Source organism: Ceratotherium simum, chromosome 7 (genome assembly GCF_057802395.1).
Source record: "Ceratotherium simum simum isolate JZ-2026a chromosome 7, ASM5780239v1, whole genome shotgun sequence".
NCBI classification, from domain to species: Eukaryota; Metazoa; Chordata; class Mammalia; order Perissodactyla; family Rhinocerotidae; genus Ceratotherium; species Ceratotherium simum.
Genome location: NC_141906.1, coordinates 40,661,766 through 40,675,899, shown reverse-complemented (window position 1 = coordinate 40,675,899; position 14,134 = coordinate 40,661,766). Strand labels below are relative to the sequence as shown.

Here is a 14,134-nt window from a genome sequence, read left to right as displayed (position 1 = left end):
TGAACATCAATTGACCAACATTGCATTCAGGACCTTTGTTTTATTTTGTTTCATAGTTGCACATTCTTTTGGAAGACAAGACTATGGAAATAAAAGTGAGTTCTTAAAATTAGGAGTTGAGGGTAATTATCAGTTTCATATGGTAGCTTATGGAATTTATGATTATTTTATTAAATTATTTTGTGTCATGAAATTATAAATACAACAATAGAATAGTTTAATGTTAGCTTACTATTTTTCTAAGACCATAAGATAGAATTTTAAAATCATATTTTTCAGATACTGATCGAGCTTTATCATTACTGGAAGAATACTGCAAAAACTTAAGGAAACCGGAGGAGCAGCAGTTGAACAATGCTGTTAAAAAGGTGGTGGGTATCTTTAAGAGCAGCTTATTCCAAGCTTTGCTAGGTATGTATTAAAAAATTATTTGTCATCTTAATGGTCAAAATTGGGCTTAATAGTTTCAGTAATGTGGTCAAAGAACCTGATGTTAACCAAATTTAAAACTGGAATAATTTTCCTTGATAGTAGAAGGAAAGGTTTATTTTTTTCTTTTTCTTATTTATGGTTAACCTAAAGAAGAACTTTTTAAAATAGAAATAAAGTATAAGTTATTAAAAAATATAAATATTGAAAAAATGTTTTGTATAGGAAGAAAAGTTCACACAGGACAAAACTTGAATAGGTTGTTGCAAAAAATTGAACACAAATATGCTAGAGAAGGAAGTTGCCTTCTAGAGGAGTTGCTTAACACAAAAAATGATGGGTCACATTCTCCTCAGAATCATAGTTCTACTTTTACTCTCTTCTTAAAACAAACATTAAAACACTCTGCATCTTTTTTGCTTCTCTTAAGAAAGTTTATGATTCAAATTGAAAAGTTTAATGATGAAAATCTCAGTGCTTTGGATTTTTCTTCAATTTATCATGAATCTGACTACATAATATTTAACCTTACATTTATTCTTGAATTTATTAAAGATTGTGAAGAAATACAAGGATATGCTTATTTATGTATGTCTTTAAATATACATCTTTTGCATTTATGCAGATAAATTTTAATTCTTTTTTTCATGATATTGTAAGAGTTAAACTAGCAAAAGATATAAACACACACCTCCTCTCAACAAAAACAACCAACTAACTAAACAATTAAAAAAGCCCCACTCAATTATACTATATATTTTACTAGACTTAAACAGTACATTTTAAAGAAATAACTGAGTCTATTAGACATTATCATTACTTTTTCAGGTCTGGTGGTTACTGATATAAAATCTAAAAATGAGAATTGATGAAGATTAATCTTGAAAATGTTTTATTTATGTTTTTATTATAAATATATATACTTATTGACAAAACTCCCACTTTATGGTTTGAATATAATTTTAAAAGCATTAAATTTTGAAAATTTGAAAATCAGTCTATTGAATAAAAATAAAATAAAAAGCTTTATAGGATTATTTTGCCTGTGGATTAATTTCTTTAAAATATTCTTTTGTGGCTGGTAAGAATTAATGACACAAATAACTATAATCATCTTAGCTGGTATTAAATAAAAACAACTCTAAGTGAAATCTTACAGAATTTAAATAAACCCTGTCATTAGAGAATAGAATTTTAGAGAACATTTTTAAGCCACAAATTTCTCAATTAAAAATTAATAGTTTCATCTGGTTGATAATTAGTAAAGGCCATTAACTGAATAGCAATGTCTCTAAATAGATTTGTATGATGTGTTTAGTTAAGACTGCCTAAATCTTTTGAGAGTTTGAGTTTTTGAGAAATTGATTTAAGAAGAGTATTGTTGGATGCTTTAGATAGTTCTACTATACTTTAGTAATAGATAGTTCTACTACACTTTAGTAACCGTTTGGTAATGCAGCATCATTACATAGGGAATAAAAGGTCAAATGAATGACAAAGAATTGCATTTTGCCATTGTTCTGAGTGAGTGATAAATATCTTGGCAAAAAGCCTATAGTGTAGTTTGAATTTCTCTGAAAAATGAGAGGCAACAATAATCTGTAAAAAGCTGTTATGTAAGTAATCCTGATGCCCAGCTTTGAATGGATAAATTTGCTTTGGCTGGTCTTTAACAGTCATTTTGGGATAAACCAAAGTGCAAAGAATGGAGTAACATTATATAACAAAATATAATTTTCTACTGAATTCTATGTAGGTTGCTAAATACTGATTACTGACTTATTATTATTGAATGTTGAGTGTCTCTGCATTTTCTTTAAGGACACAAAAGAAGAAAAACCATGTAGCCCTGTGCATTCTGGAGGGGATTATATCTTTAAGAAAGGATAGATAGAGAGCCACTGATAATAGGGCATTGTTTATGGGCTATAATTTACTTTCTGTTTGAACTAACTCCCTCCCTCCCTTTTTTTGTCATAAGTAATGGAAGATAGTGGCTTCACCCGTTGTTCTGATATTCAGATAGCCAGTACATTGAAATAATACCTTGTGTAAATATCAATTAACCGAAGAAATATAAGGGAATCATAATGCAGAAAACTTGACCTAAATGGTTAGTAAAGTAAAATACTATTATTGCAGAATGTGCTGTAATATTTACGTGTGACTAGGAAACCAAGCATTCTCTCTACAGATGACAAGCATCAATTTGAAAATGAATACTACCCTCCTTTTGTGGTCCTTCATCATATGCTTAAAAAAACAAAACCCAAACAATCGTATGTCTTAGATGGTATAATCTTTGAGGACAGAATTCTATCCGCACAACTTTAACCATTATTATAGTGCGTAAAAGCATTTTATAAATGGGTTCTATGATAATAGGGTGGAAGGGGATAGCAGCAAAGTATTGTATTTTCTTAATTTTTAAAATATAACATTGATTTTAAAAGTAATATATGCTTATTCTGGAAACTTTTACAAATAAAGAAAGTAACAGAAGAGTATAAAATCCAATGGTAAGAGACATTGCTCTTATGGTAAATAGCAGGATATATGATAAGCATAGAGAATGATGAACTGTTTACCTTTCTTCCTCTTTGCTTCTAGAGTCCCTGTATTCTTTGTTTTGATTTTCCATTTACCAATAACTGACAGTAGAAAAAGACACTTTAAGTTTTTAGAAGTTAGTAATTCGTGCTCATTAATGTATAAAAAAAGAAAAATGCCTAAAATAGCAATGTGCTAGAAGAAGCACATTTAGATGTTAGGCTTAGGGTGACATCTTGTGGTAATACTAAATAAAAAATTTTGTCCAAGGGATAATTACAGTTTGATGATGATTGCATTATGAACACTTTACAGAATTTGAATATCAGTGAATTGGAATTCTATGATATTTTACAAGTTAATTTAGGTTTCTTTTATTTAGTATAGCTAAAACAGATTTTCAAGGCACTCTATTAGAATATTTATTCTTTGTTTAGGTGATGGAGCAAGATGGAAAGTTTGTATTATTTTTATGCTTCTCTTCTAGATCTACTTTGAAAATTTAAAGATCTATATTATTACCATAATTATTTATAAAAATTGTTTTAATAATTTAATGGGTCAGTTCATTTTCAGATATATACTATAAATGTTCTTTGTTTTTATACCTTATTGAAAATTGTCTTAGTCTGTATTCCTTACTTATACAAATATGGACAGAACTATGTGTATATATTTAATAGGTTTCAACCCCTTCTAAAATCTTGTTAACCTTGTTTATCTAATTTTATTCCTCTTATTTCACTGCAGTGTATGAGGGGGAATTTTTTGGAAAGATTTAGAAGAGAATGGACAGTAAAGTGATATTTTTCTTAAAACTTTGCCAGTAGCAACATCTTAGAAAAGCACTAATCCTGCTTTACGGAGGCTTGCATGTCAAACTTTGCATTCAAGTAGAGTACTTTTCATTTCCATAAAGCTTAACCTAGAACCCCAGGGATACTTGAGATTACTAGCAATAGGGGTGATACAGTAGATATACTACATATTAGGATTTATCACCTACTTGTTGAAGCCTTCTACCACGTCCCTACTTACTAGCAGCTTTTTTTTTTTTAGGAAGATCAGCCCTGAGCTAACATCCATGCCAATCCTCCTCTTTTTGCTGAGGAAGACCGGCTCTGAGCTAATGTCTATTGCCAATCCTCCTCCTTTTTTCCCCAAAGCCTTAGCAGATAGTTGTATGTCATAGCTGCACATCCTCCTAGTTGCTGTATGTGGGACGCTGCCTCAGCATGGCCGGAGAAGCGGTGCGTCGGTGAGCACCCGGGATCCAAACCCGGGCCGCCAATAGCAGAGGGCGCGCACTTAACCGCTAAGCCTCGGGGCCAGCCCCCTTACTAGCAGTTTTAATCAGACCTTTCATTATGTCTCACAGCATTTTGTTCATATTACTATAAAGTACTTATTACATTGCCTTATGATAAATTGAATATATTTCTGTCCCCTCAATAGACTGAGTAGCTTGAGTGTTGAGGTTATATCTAATTAACCTTTGTACCTCCAGTATGTAAACCTTTAATAATAGTAGGCTGTCAGTAAATTTTATTTATTCACTTACTCAACAATTCAATACACTGTGCTAGGCGATACAACAGTAAACTATAGAGGAGAATATAGTCCTTGTTTTTATGGGTAAGGGAAATCAAGGGGGGGGGAAGAGACATTAGGTATGCAGTTTGTTAATTATTTAAATATAATAGTGATAAGTGCTAAAATCAATCTGTGTAAGACTTTTATCACATTTTAGTCTGAGAAAAAAACTGCCAATTTTCCCAAGATAGTAATTCTAATGTAATATATATATATATATATATATATTTTTTTTTTTGTGAGGAAGACCAGCCCTGAGCTAACATCCGATGCCAATCCTCCTCTTTTTGCTGAGGAAGATTGGCCCTGGGCTAACATCCATGCCCATCTTCCTCTACTTTATATGGGACGGCGCCACAGCATGGCTTGACAAGCAGTGCATCGTGTGCGCCCGGGATCCGAACCTGTGATCCCTGGGCCGCCGAAGCGGAGACCGTGCACTTAACTGCTACGCCACTGGGTCAGCCCCTCTAATGTAGTATTTTTATATCAAAATAACATCTATTTGAAAACATCATGTCTATTTTGGTCTTAATTATTCATCATAATGTATAATTTTTCCACCTGATCATAAGAAGGTCAAAAGATTTTTTATAGATTATAGTGAGAGCGAAGGCCCATACAGTTATGTGAATTTGGAACAACTTGGCTTTAATCCTCCAAAGCAGAGGTTCTGGAAGTGTGGTTCTTGCACCAGCAGCATTCGCATCACCTGGGAACTTAACATTGCAAATTCTTGGGCCCCACCCCAGACCTATGGAATTAGAAACTCGAAGTAGGGCTCAGCAAATAGTGTTTTAATAAGGCTGCCAGGTGATTCTGAGGCATGCTAAAGTTTGAGAACATGTGTTCTAAATGGTTAAGTATTTCCCTACTCAAGGCAAGTAATATAGCATGTGAATAGTATTAATAAACTTCGGAAAATATGACAGTGGCATTTCTTTATTCTTGAATTTTATAACAATCTGATTTGATCTTTAACAAGTATAATGAGTTGTTATCATCCTGGGATATACTTGAGTACTTTGAGGATCCATAAATTAATGGATATTATGGCATCTAATTTTCTTTTTAAAATACAATAGTACATCTGAAACATTTAAGTGATTTTTTTTTCTTTGGATACTTAATGTTAGTTTCTACCTTTGGGACTGTGGATAGAGAACAGGAAAGCTACATTGAGATGCTGCTGTTGCCATGTGTGAGGTTTACTCACTAGGTAAGTGCTTGCTGCCACTCACAACCTCAAAGCATGTGCTCCGGTGAAACAAATAAATTACTACCTGTCATGGACCTTCAAATAAGTCTTGACTGGTCAAAGCAGGGACTGTTAAATTCTTAAATACTAAGGTCTACTATGTTCCCACTTATTTGTTTACAATGCCTGTTTAGTAAAAAGAGTGCAGTATTCTAGTTATTGCAATTGAGTAATAATAATTAATGAAGTATTTATGAAGTGCTTACCTATTTACTGTACATATGGAGACGGATGTTATTAAAGACCAAATCCTTACCCTTAAGGAGGTTAAGGTCAATTGGGAAGATAATATTCACATATATACAAACAAGTATAAGACAGGATATAATCAAAGACTAAACTTTGGAGGCTAGACCAAAGTGCTGTAGGAGTTCAGAGAAGCATGAGATCATTGTAGATTGGGGTTGCTAGGGAAACTTTTATATAAAATGTCAACTTGAGCTGGGTCTTATCACTGATAGGATTTGGGTAAGAAGAGAAGAGAGAGAAGGACATTTTTTTCGCATCCATCTGTCCATCCATCTATCCATTTGTTCATTCAAAAGATATTTATTGAACACTGTGCCAGGCACTGTGATATACACTGGGAAGACAAGCACTGAACAAAATTGCATACGTAGTTTATATTTACGATTGTGATAAATGCTACCAAGAGGAAGTACAGGGTGCTATGAGTGAGAAACTTAACTTTAGCAGTGGAATCAGGGAAAGCTTTCTTAGGGAAGTGGTATTTGAGGTGGTGAAAATTATACAGATTCATAGAGGTCAGAAGGAGAGTGGGAAAACGGATGTGACTGGAACAAGGGTTCAAGATGTTTTTGATGTTTATGCTTTTAAAATGTCCTCTAGGAGTTGGATAAAGCATCACATTAGACTTAAATCTCTTCCAAAGACTTGTTTAAGTTTGAAAGTAAACTTGAGAAACAAGAGTGGTAAGCATAAAATGTGGCCCAAACAATCCTTATACTTCCCTTTGTTAATGTGCTTTATACTAAGTGTGATTAGTTGTGTGTCTCATGTCAGGCAGGATCAAGTATTTCTTAAGTTAAATTTGACACTTTAGATTGGATGCTATCAGGAGGATTGGATGCTATTCTTGGCTCTGGGCTTTGTATATTTGCTGCAGGATTTATGTCACCAGATGGCACCATTTAACTAAATTTATGTACTTATGATGCTTGTAAGGCTGGTTTTTTTTTTTTTTTTTTTTTTTGTGAGAAAGATCAGCCCTGGGCTACCATCTGACAATCCTCCTCTTTTTTTTTTTTTTTTTTTGCTGAGGAAGACTGGCCCTGGGCTAACATCCACGCCCATCTTACTCCACTTTATATGGGACGCTGCCACAGCATGGCTTGACAAGTGGTGTGTAGGTCTGCACCTGGGATCCGAACCCTCAAAGCCTGGGCCACCGAAGCAGAGTACGCGAACTTAACTACTACGCCACTGGCCTGGCCCCTAGATACTATTTATTAATTGAAACCTTTGGTAGTTATCTATTATCCTTGGAATGAAATTTAAACTTCTCACCTGTGAGGTTTCCCATCACCTCTGCCTACCTCTCATCTCATCTCTTACCACTCTTCCCTACTCACTATACTGCGGCCACACTGGCCTTCTCTTTGCTCCTAAATGCTGTCCAGGACATTTTCACTTGCTTTTCTTTTGTTTGGAGCACTTTTCTACCTACATCTTTGCCTTATTGACTTATCTCATCATTTAGGTCTCAGTGTCTCTATGGGGCCTTTCCACCTCGCTCCCTCTACCCTACCCCCAAGTCACGTTTATCACATTACCTGTTGTATTTTTGTCATTGTATATATGAGAAATTTTGCTTATGTGTTTTTTGCATTACTTTCTCCACTAGAGTGTAAATTCTGTAAGAGCAGCCATCTTGCCTATCTTATTAATTGCTGTATCTTTTATATTAGCTTAGTGCTTAGCACATAATGGCCACTAAATAAATATTTGTTAAATGAAGAGATGAATAAGTGAGTGTTGCTGCATGCCTGATACTGTGTTAGACTCTTGTTTCAGTTAGAAATGTACTCATTTGAAAGGAGCGGAAAGCTTATGCAAGTAGGATTTTATTTTTACCACATAAGGAAAAGTCCAAAGGTAGGCAGTGGCTGGCATTAAGTCAGCATCTCAGGAAAGTTCTGGTCAATGTCTCTGCTGAATGGGAATTGTAACATGACCTCAAGGAGGAATGTAGCAGTGTAGTGCCAGTACAGTCTAAGGTGAGTGTTGTCAGCCAGGCAGAGAGCCTGGGAGCTTTGCCTGAGCCAAAAGAATGGACCCCAGGTCCCACCAAACAGACTTCTGCATCAGAGGCCAGCAGTATGCCCAGTGACCAGATGAACAGGGATATTGCTCACGGACCAGAGGAGCCAAAGGACAGCATGTAGGTCCAATGAACCCAACCTATTTCTACCCCCAAGACTATCATGGTGGATAAACCATATGCCTCGCCCCAGAGTTGTCTACTCCCATATAAATGGGCATTATTTTAGAGAGAGATAAGCAGGAGGAGGGATAGGCCATATGCATGAGCAGTTTTAGCTGAGAGAGACTGTTTAAATTATTGAATCAGACTACACTTTAAATGGGATTGGATGGTCACTTTTCCCAATTAACCAGGGATTGAGGGCTTCTGAAGCAGCTGGACAGGCCACAGACATAGTAAAGGGCTATACATTTTGTTTGTAGATCCATGGTGTGGTGTAATTTGTATGTGTGATCCCACTATACCAAAGCATAGATCTCAATATTGATTCGTACCTCTTCACACTCCTTTCATTTGGTAAAGAAAGAGCAATGGAAAAAGATGTATCTCACAAGTATCTCATAGGAAAGGCTTCTCCTTCATCCTGTTACCTTTGGCTCCTGACAAAAGAGAAGTGGTAGAGAATGAGGAGCACGGATTCACCTTAGTTTGTTTACATGAGTCAGTCCTAAGAGTTGCTTAAGAAAACATTTATCCTCTACCTCATTTGTTGCTCAGAAGCCATGGAACCTCTTAGACCATGTTAGGACTTCCAAACATTCTAATAATAACCTACAGCTACACCATGTAGCATAAATTTCTCTGATTTCTAGTTTCCAAGGTTCTGGGTTCTACCTTATGTTCAGTTTCCAGTTTGCTGCCAAAATAATAAACCTTCATGAAACCGTATGATTAGAATTCTCTTTGCAGGACTGTATATATGCAAATTGAGTCATCAAATGTACCTAGAGCCACCAAACTCCAGTTCTCACAAAATGCCTTAATCATGAATCCCTAAAAGTTTAAAGCATTTTTTAAACTCACAGAAACAAATTATACTGTATATTAACTAATGCTTTCAGAAAAACCTTGTTTTGAAAATAGCCATTTGAAAATAATTACTTCAGAAATAAGCCTCATGCTTTAGAAATAGTTGCTGCAAGAGTTTTTTGAAGAAGAGTTTAAGAGCTCTTCAATTGATCGAAATAAGACAATAATTATAAATATAAAGGTGAGTTTTAGATTTCATTAATTGAGATAATTAATACCATTAACAAAATCTGCTTATTTTAGGTACAGGGCTCCATTTAGTAATTTTTCTGGATACATGTTCATCTTCTTCCTACCGCTTTTCTCATGCATATCTAATTTTTTTTAAGTGTATCTTTTCTACAAATGGAGCCCCTGGAAATAGGGAAATTTAAGATATTTAATAGGGCTCTTTACAAATACTAAACAAATTTTGGTGCAGGATACTTCCATTTCCTGAATTTGAGTATTTGTAATTATAACATGGAAGAGTTGAGCTAATGCAATGACTTTCTTTATAAACATGGATGATTATGGAGAGGAATAGTGACTCTGCATATTGAATGAAGGTTATAGGGAAATAGTAATATTCTACATGATAATTTTATACTTTCAAATTTAAATTATTGTCATTATTTTGGCTTTGTTTGTGAACAATCCATTCCTTGGATCAGTTCCTTGATCTCCTTTCTAGCAATAATCTCTTCTTCCACCAGATCTCAGCCACCACTCTTATGTTTTACTCTATATCTTGTCATTATTAATAACCACACCCCTCTAAAATCTCTGCTTTCTGACCACCACTCTAATTGATCCAGTTCATTTCTATATTTTCCGTGTCAATCATTCTTTGATCTCATAAACACTGCTAAACCATCAGCCCTATACATTTTCATGAGCTTTTAGCTACCATAAGTCTTTGTGTCCCTCTTTACCCAGCTTAAAATTCATGATTCATTGCTATCATTACTCATTTGCATACATCTTCAATTTCTTTGTTGTTCCCTCCATCTGCTGGCAAAAACCAAACTCTGGTTAAACCTATATCTCTCTATGGCATGCACCAGTGCAGCCAAGTGTAGCTGGAAAATACACACAACCTTGTTAACTGTTAAATTTATGACCAAAAAAGCCTATTATATTTCCTTGGACAGTTCATTTTCTTGTTCTCACAGGGACCATTTCATACCTTCTTTCTCCTCAAATGCAATACACCTCACCTTCTTCAGCATTAACTTCTGATCTTTCTTCTTATTTTATTGAGACAATAAAAACAATCAAAAGAGAACTTCCTCGTCTTTTCACCAGTTAATCTACCAACCACCTACGTCTGTATCCATATACTCTGCCTTCCCTTTTAGTAAAGTGGATAAACTGTCCCTCCTCTTATCTAAGGCCAAATCCTCCTTTTGGATAGAGTATCAAGTGAGAATCCTGGAAGGTAATAGAAGGCCTTCTCAAAGAGGGTTTAATGAAGGATCTGTTTACAAAGGTATTTACAGAGTTAAGGGAACTAACCAGGGATAGAAGCACTTGGGGACTGAGAACAGTGAGAATCCTTAAGCAGCAGGGAGAATGAGCTGTTACTGTAACACAGAGAGAGGTGTAATCGTTGGAGGGGCTGCCTGACAGGAGTTATGGCTTTAGGAACACAACCACTGCCAAACCATGGCCCAGCATGGAAAGAGCTAGGGGAATAAACATCCCAATCCCTCTTTCCTCTCTTCCCTGATCTTACGCTGGTGCTTCCCATTAGTGGACCAGAGGACAAGGGAGCTGGGTGACACCGTCTATTGAGGTCAGCCTCCCAGGGCACAGAGCAGGGTGGATAAGGGAAGAAAGATGATCTGGAAGGGCAAATGGAGAAGATTCATGACAGATTATGTCCCAATTTTTCCTCATTTACTCAAAGAATATGCTACTGTAATTATTCTTTTCTTCTTTGCAATTAATTTACCTGTCTATTCAATTATTCCTATTAGCATACAAACGTCTGCTCTTAAAGGAACAGTTTATAGTAAAGATTAAGAGTATGGATTCTGGAGCCAGATTGCCTGGGTTTATATCCTGGCTCCTCTGCCACTTACTACTTGTGTAACCCTGGGCAAGTTTCATAACCACTCTGTGTCCCAATTTCTCTGTCTGTAAAATGGGGATGATAATAAAAGTGCCTATCTTGTAATGTTGTGAGTGTAAATAAATTAATATATGTATTGCATTTCATACAATGCCTGGCACATGGTGTTTGCCACTATTGTCATCTTTAAAATCTGTTCTCTTCATCTGTCGTCTCCCTTTACCTTGTCTTCTGGCTTCTGTCTGAGTTTGGCCAATGGAAGGTGAAACCGGATACTTGAGGGTTACTGTAAATATTCAGTAAGATTGCCTTTCCACGTGTTATGAAAAGAAGTTAATCTTGTCAATTTGCTGTTTTCCTGTTTAACCTGAGGGGTAACTCAAGGGTCACAAGGATTCAGGAGCTTGTTTTATAGAAGAAAGAACACCTTCAAGGATCACCAGATAACCAGCTTCCAGCTGCTATTGATGCCCAGAAGTCAGATTGCCCAGGGGCTTATTGGGAGTGAAAGTTCTCCAAAACTCCTTCTGCCACACCCCTTAGCTCTATAAAACCCCCTGCCTTCTTCTCTTGTTAGGGTGCATTTGAGAGAACTCATGCTCCTGCCTTCTTGTCTTGGCCAATTCAAGTAAACCTTTCTCCATCTCCAAGCACAGATGTCTCCGCGTTTGGCTTATTGTGCATCGAGGACACGAATTTGAGATTAAGAGGTTTGGTATCAAAGGTACTAACAGATTAGAAGACAGGGAAGAAGGAGAGGTTGGAATATTTATTCTTCTGGCCCCCTTCCTTCTGGGCCATGATTTAGCAGTGACTGCATTCCTCTACTTAAGGCCACAGTTCCTGTCATGTAACCCCTCACCCATTTCTCTAATCCCCTTCAGAGCAGAATTTATCACAAGAGTTGTTTATACTCCCCGTCTAAGTTTCTTCATCTCCCATTTTCTCTTGGAGCTACTCCACATTAGACTCTTGTCCTCTGCACCCTAATGAGATTGTATTTGTTAAGGTTATTTTGATATTGTGATTACAAGTGTCAACACAAAATATCCAATAACCATTCTATAGATAAGAGAAATAAGGTGTTTTTTACTTGAGCCAGAGTGAGATTTGTAACCCAGTAAGGCCTTTTTCAGAAAGGAAGAAAGCATTCTGGGGAAACATGGTTTTCAGTACAGTCTTATATCTTTTTAGAACAAAGAACATACGTTAAACACACCCAGGATACCTTTTCATTAAAATTTCAAAGAGGTATTTAGTTGCTGTTATATTTCTCATATATATTTGGTCTTTGTCCACGGGTTCCTGGCTCACAGCTCCTAAAACCCTTGGAATTTCCCTTGATAAGAGAAATACAGATGTCCTTTGTTATGTTAATGAGGTGACTTTTGGAAAGCTTTTAGGTAACCTAAGGATGGGAGGCTGGTTGTCAGAGAACCAACTATGTGATTAGAGGGTTGGAACTTTCAGTCTCCCCACCTGCCCAGACCTCTGAGAAGGGGAGAGGGGCTGGAGAATGAGTTCAGTTGCCAATGGCCAGTGATTTAATCAATCATGCCTATGTAATGAAGCCTCCATAAAAACCCAAAAGCCTCCATAAAAACCCAAAAGGGTTTGGAGAACTTCCAGGTTGGTGAACATGTGGAGCTTTGGGGAGATTGGCATGCCTGGAGAGGACATGGAAACTCCTAACCCTGTCCCCATACCTTGCCCTATGCATCTCTTTCATCTGGCTGTTCCTGAGTTACATCCTTTTGTAATAAACTGGTGATCTAATAAGTAAAATGTTTCTTTGAGTTCTGTGAGCCTCTCTAGCAAATTAATCAAACTTGAGGAGGAGGATGTGGGAACCTTTAATTTATAGGCTGTTGGTTGGAATTACAGCTAACAACCTGGACTTGTGATTGGCATCCTGAGTTGGAGGGAGTTGTTGGAATGTCCAGTTTGTAGCTGATTGGTCAGAAGCACGGGTAACAACCTGGGATTGCCACCAGTGTCTGAAGTGGAGGGTAGGGCAGTATTGTAGGACTGAGCCCTCAACCTGTGGAATCTGATGTTATCTCTGGGTAGATAGTGTCAGAATTGAGTGTCAGAATTGAGAATTGCTTGGTGTTGTGTGGGAATCCCCCCCAACCCCCCCACATGTTGGAATTGGGTCCAGGAAACCAAAATAGTTATAGAGACCTCCATGTTGCCAATTTTGTTGGTTAATTCTCAGGATTATCTTATTCTCAGTAGCATTTGATGTGCTCAATCACTTCTACCTTCTTATACCACTTTCTTTCCTGATTTAAATGTTGAAGTACCTAGGCTGAGTCCTCAGTCCTCAATTTTTTTTTCTCTATTTGTACTTACTACTTAGACAGGTTCATTTAATCCCGTGGTTTTAAATATTATCTATAGGCTGATGACTCCCAAACTTATGTCTGACTTCTATATATCCTATTGCCTATTTATTATCTTTCACTTGGATATGTATCAGGCATTTCAAAACTTAACATATCCAAAACTGGACTCTTGATTCCACACTCTTGCCCCTCTCCCCCCCAACTTGCTCCTCTCCTAGTCTTCACCATCATAGTGAATGCCATCATCATTTACCCAGTTACTCAGGCCAGAAACCCAGGAATCATCATTGATTCTTCTCTTTCTTTCACATCCTAATCCAATTTGTTTGTAAATTCTGTTGCCAAATTTTCAAATTAAGCCCAGAATCCTACTGCTTCTTACCATCTCCATCATGTCATCCTGGTCTAAGTCACCACAGTCGCTTATCTGGTCTACTACATTAGCTTCCTAACTGATAACCTTTTGTTTACTCTTGTCCCAATCTATTCTCTGTGTAACATCCAGAGTGACCTTTTGAAACAAAAGGTAATTTATCTCACTATTTTTAAAATCCTCCTTTGGCTTCCTATCACTCTAAAGACAAAAT

At 36.5% G+C, this 14,134-nt stretch overlaps 1 protein-coding gene across 1 annotated transcript in view; it reads left to right on the top strand.

Moving 5' to 3' along the window:
• The window catches only part of DLG2 (discs large MAGUK scaffold protein 2), a 1,864,788-nt gene that overhangs the window by 17,700 nt on the left and 1,832,954 nt on the right, over nt 1-14,134 (top strand). Inside the window, exon 2 of the mRNA XM_087433531.1 lies at nt 280-411. Coding sequence (XP_087289657.1) covers nt 280-411 — 132 coding nt within the window. The remainder of the gene's footprint in view (nt 1-279; nt 412-14,134) is intronic.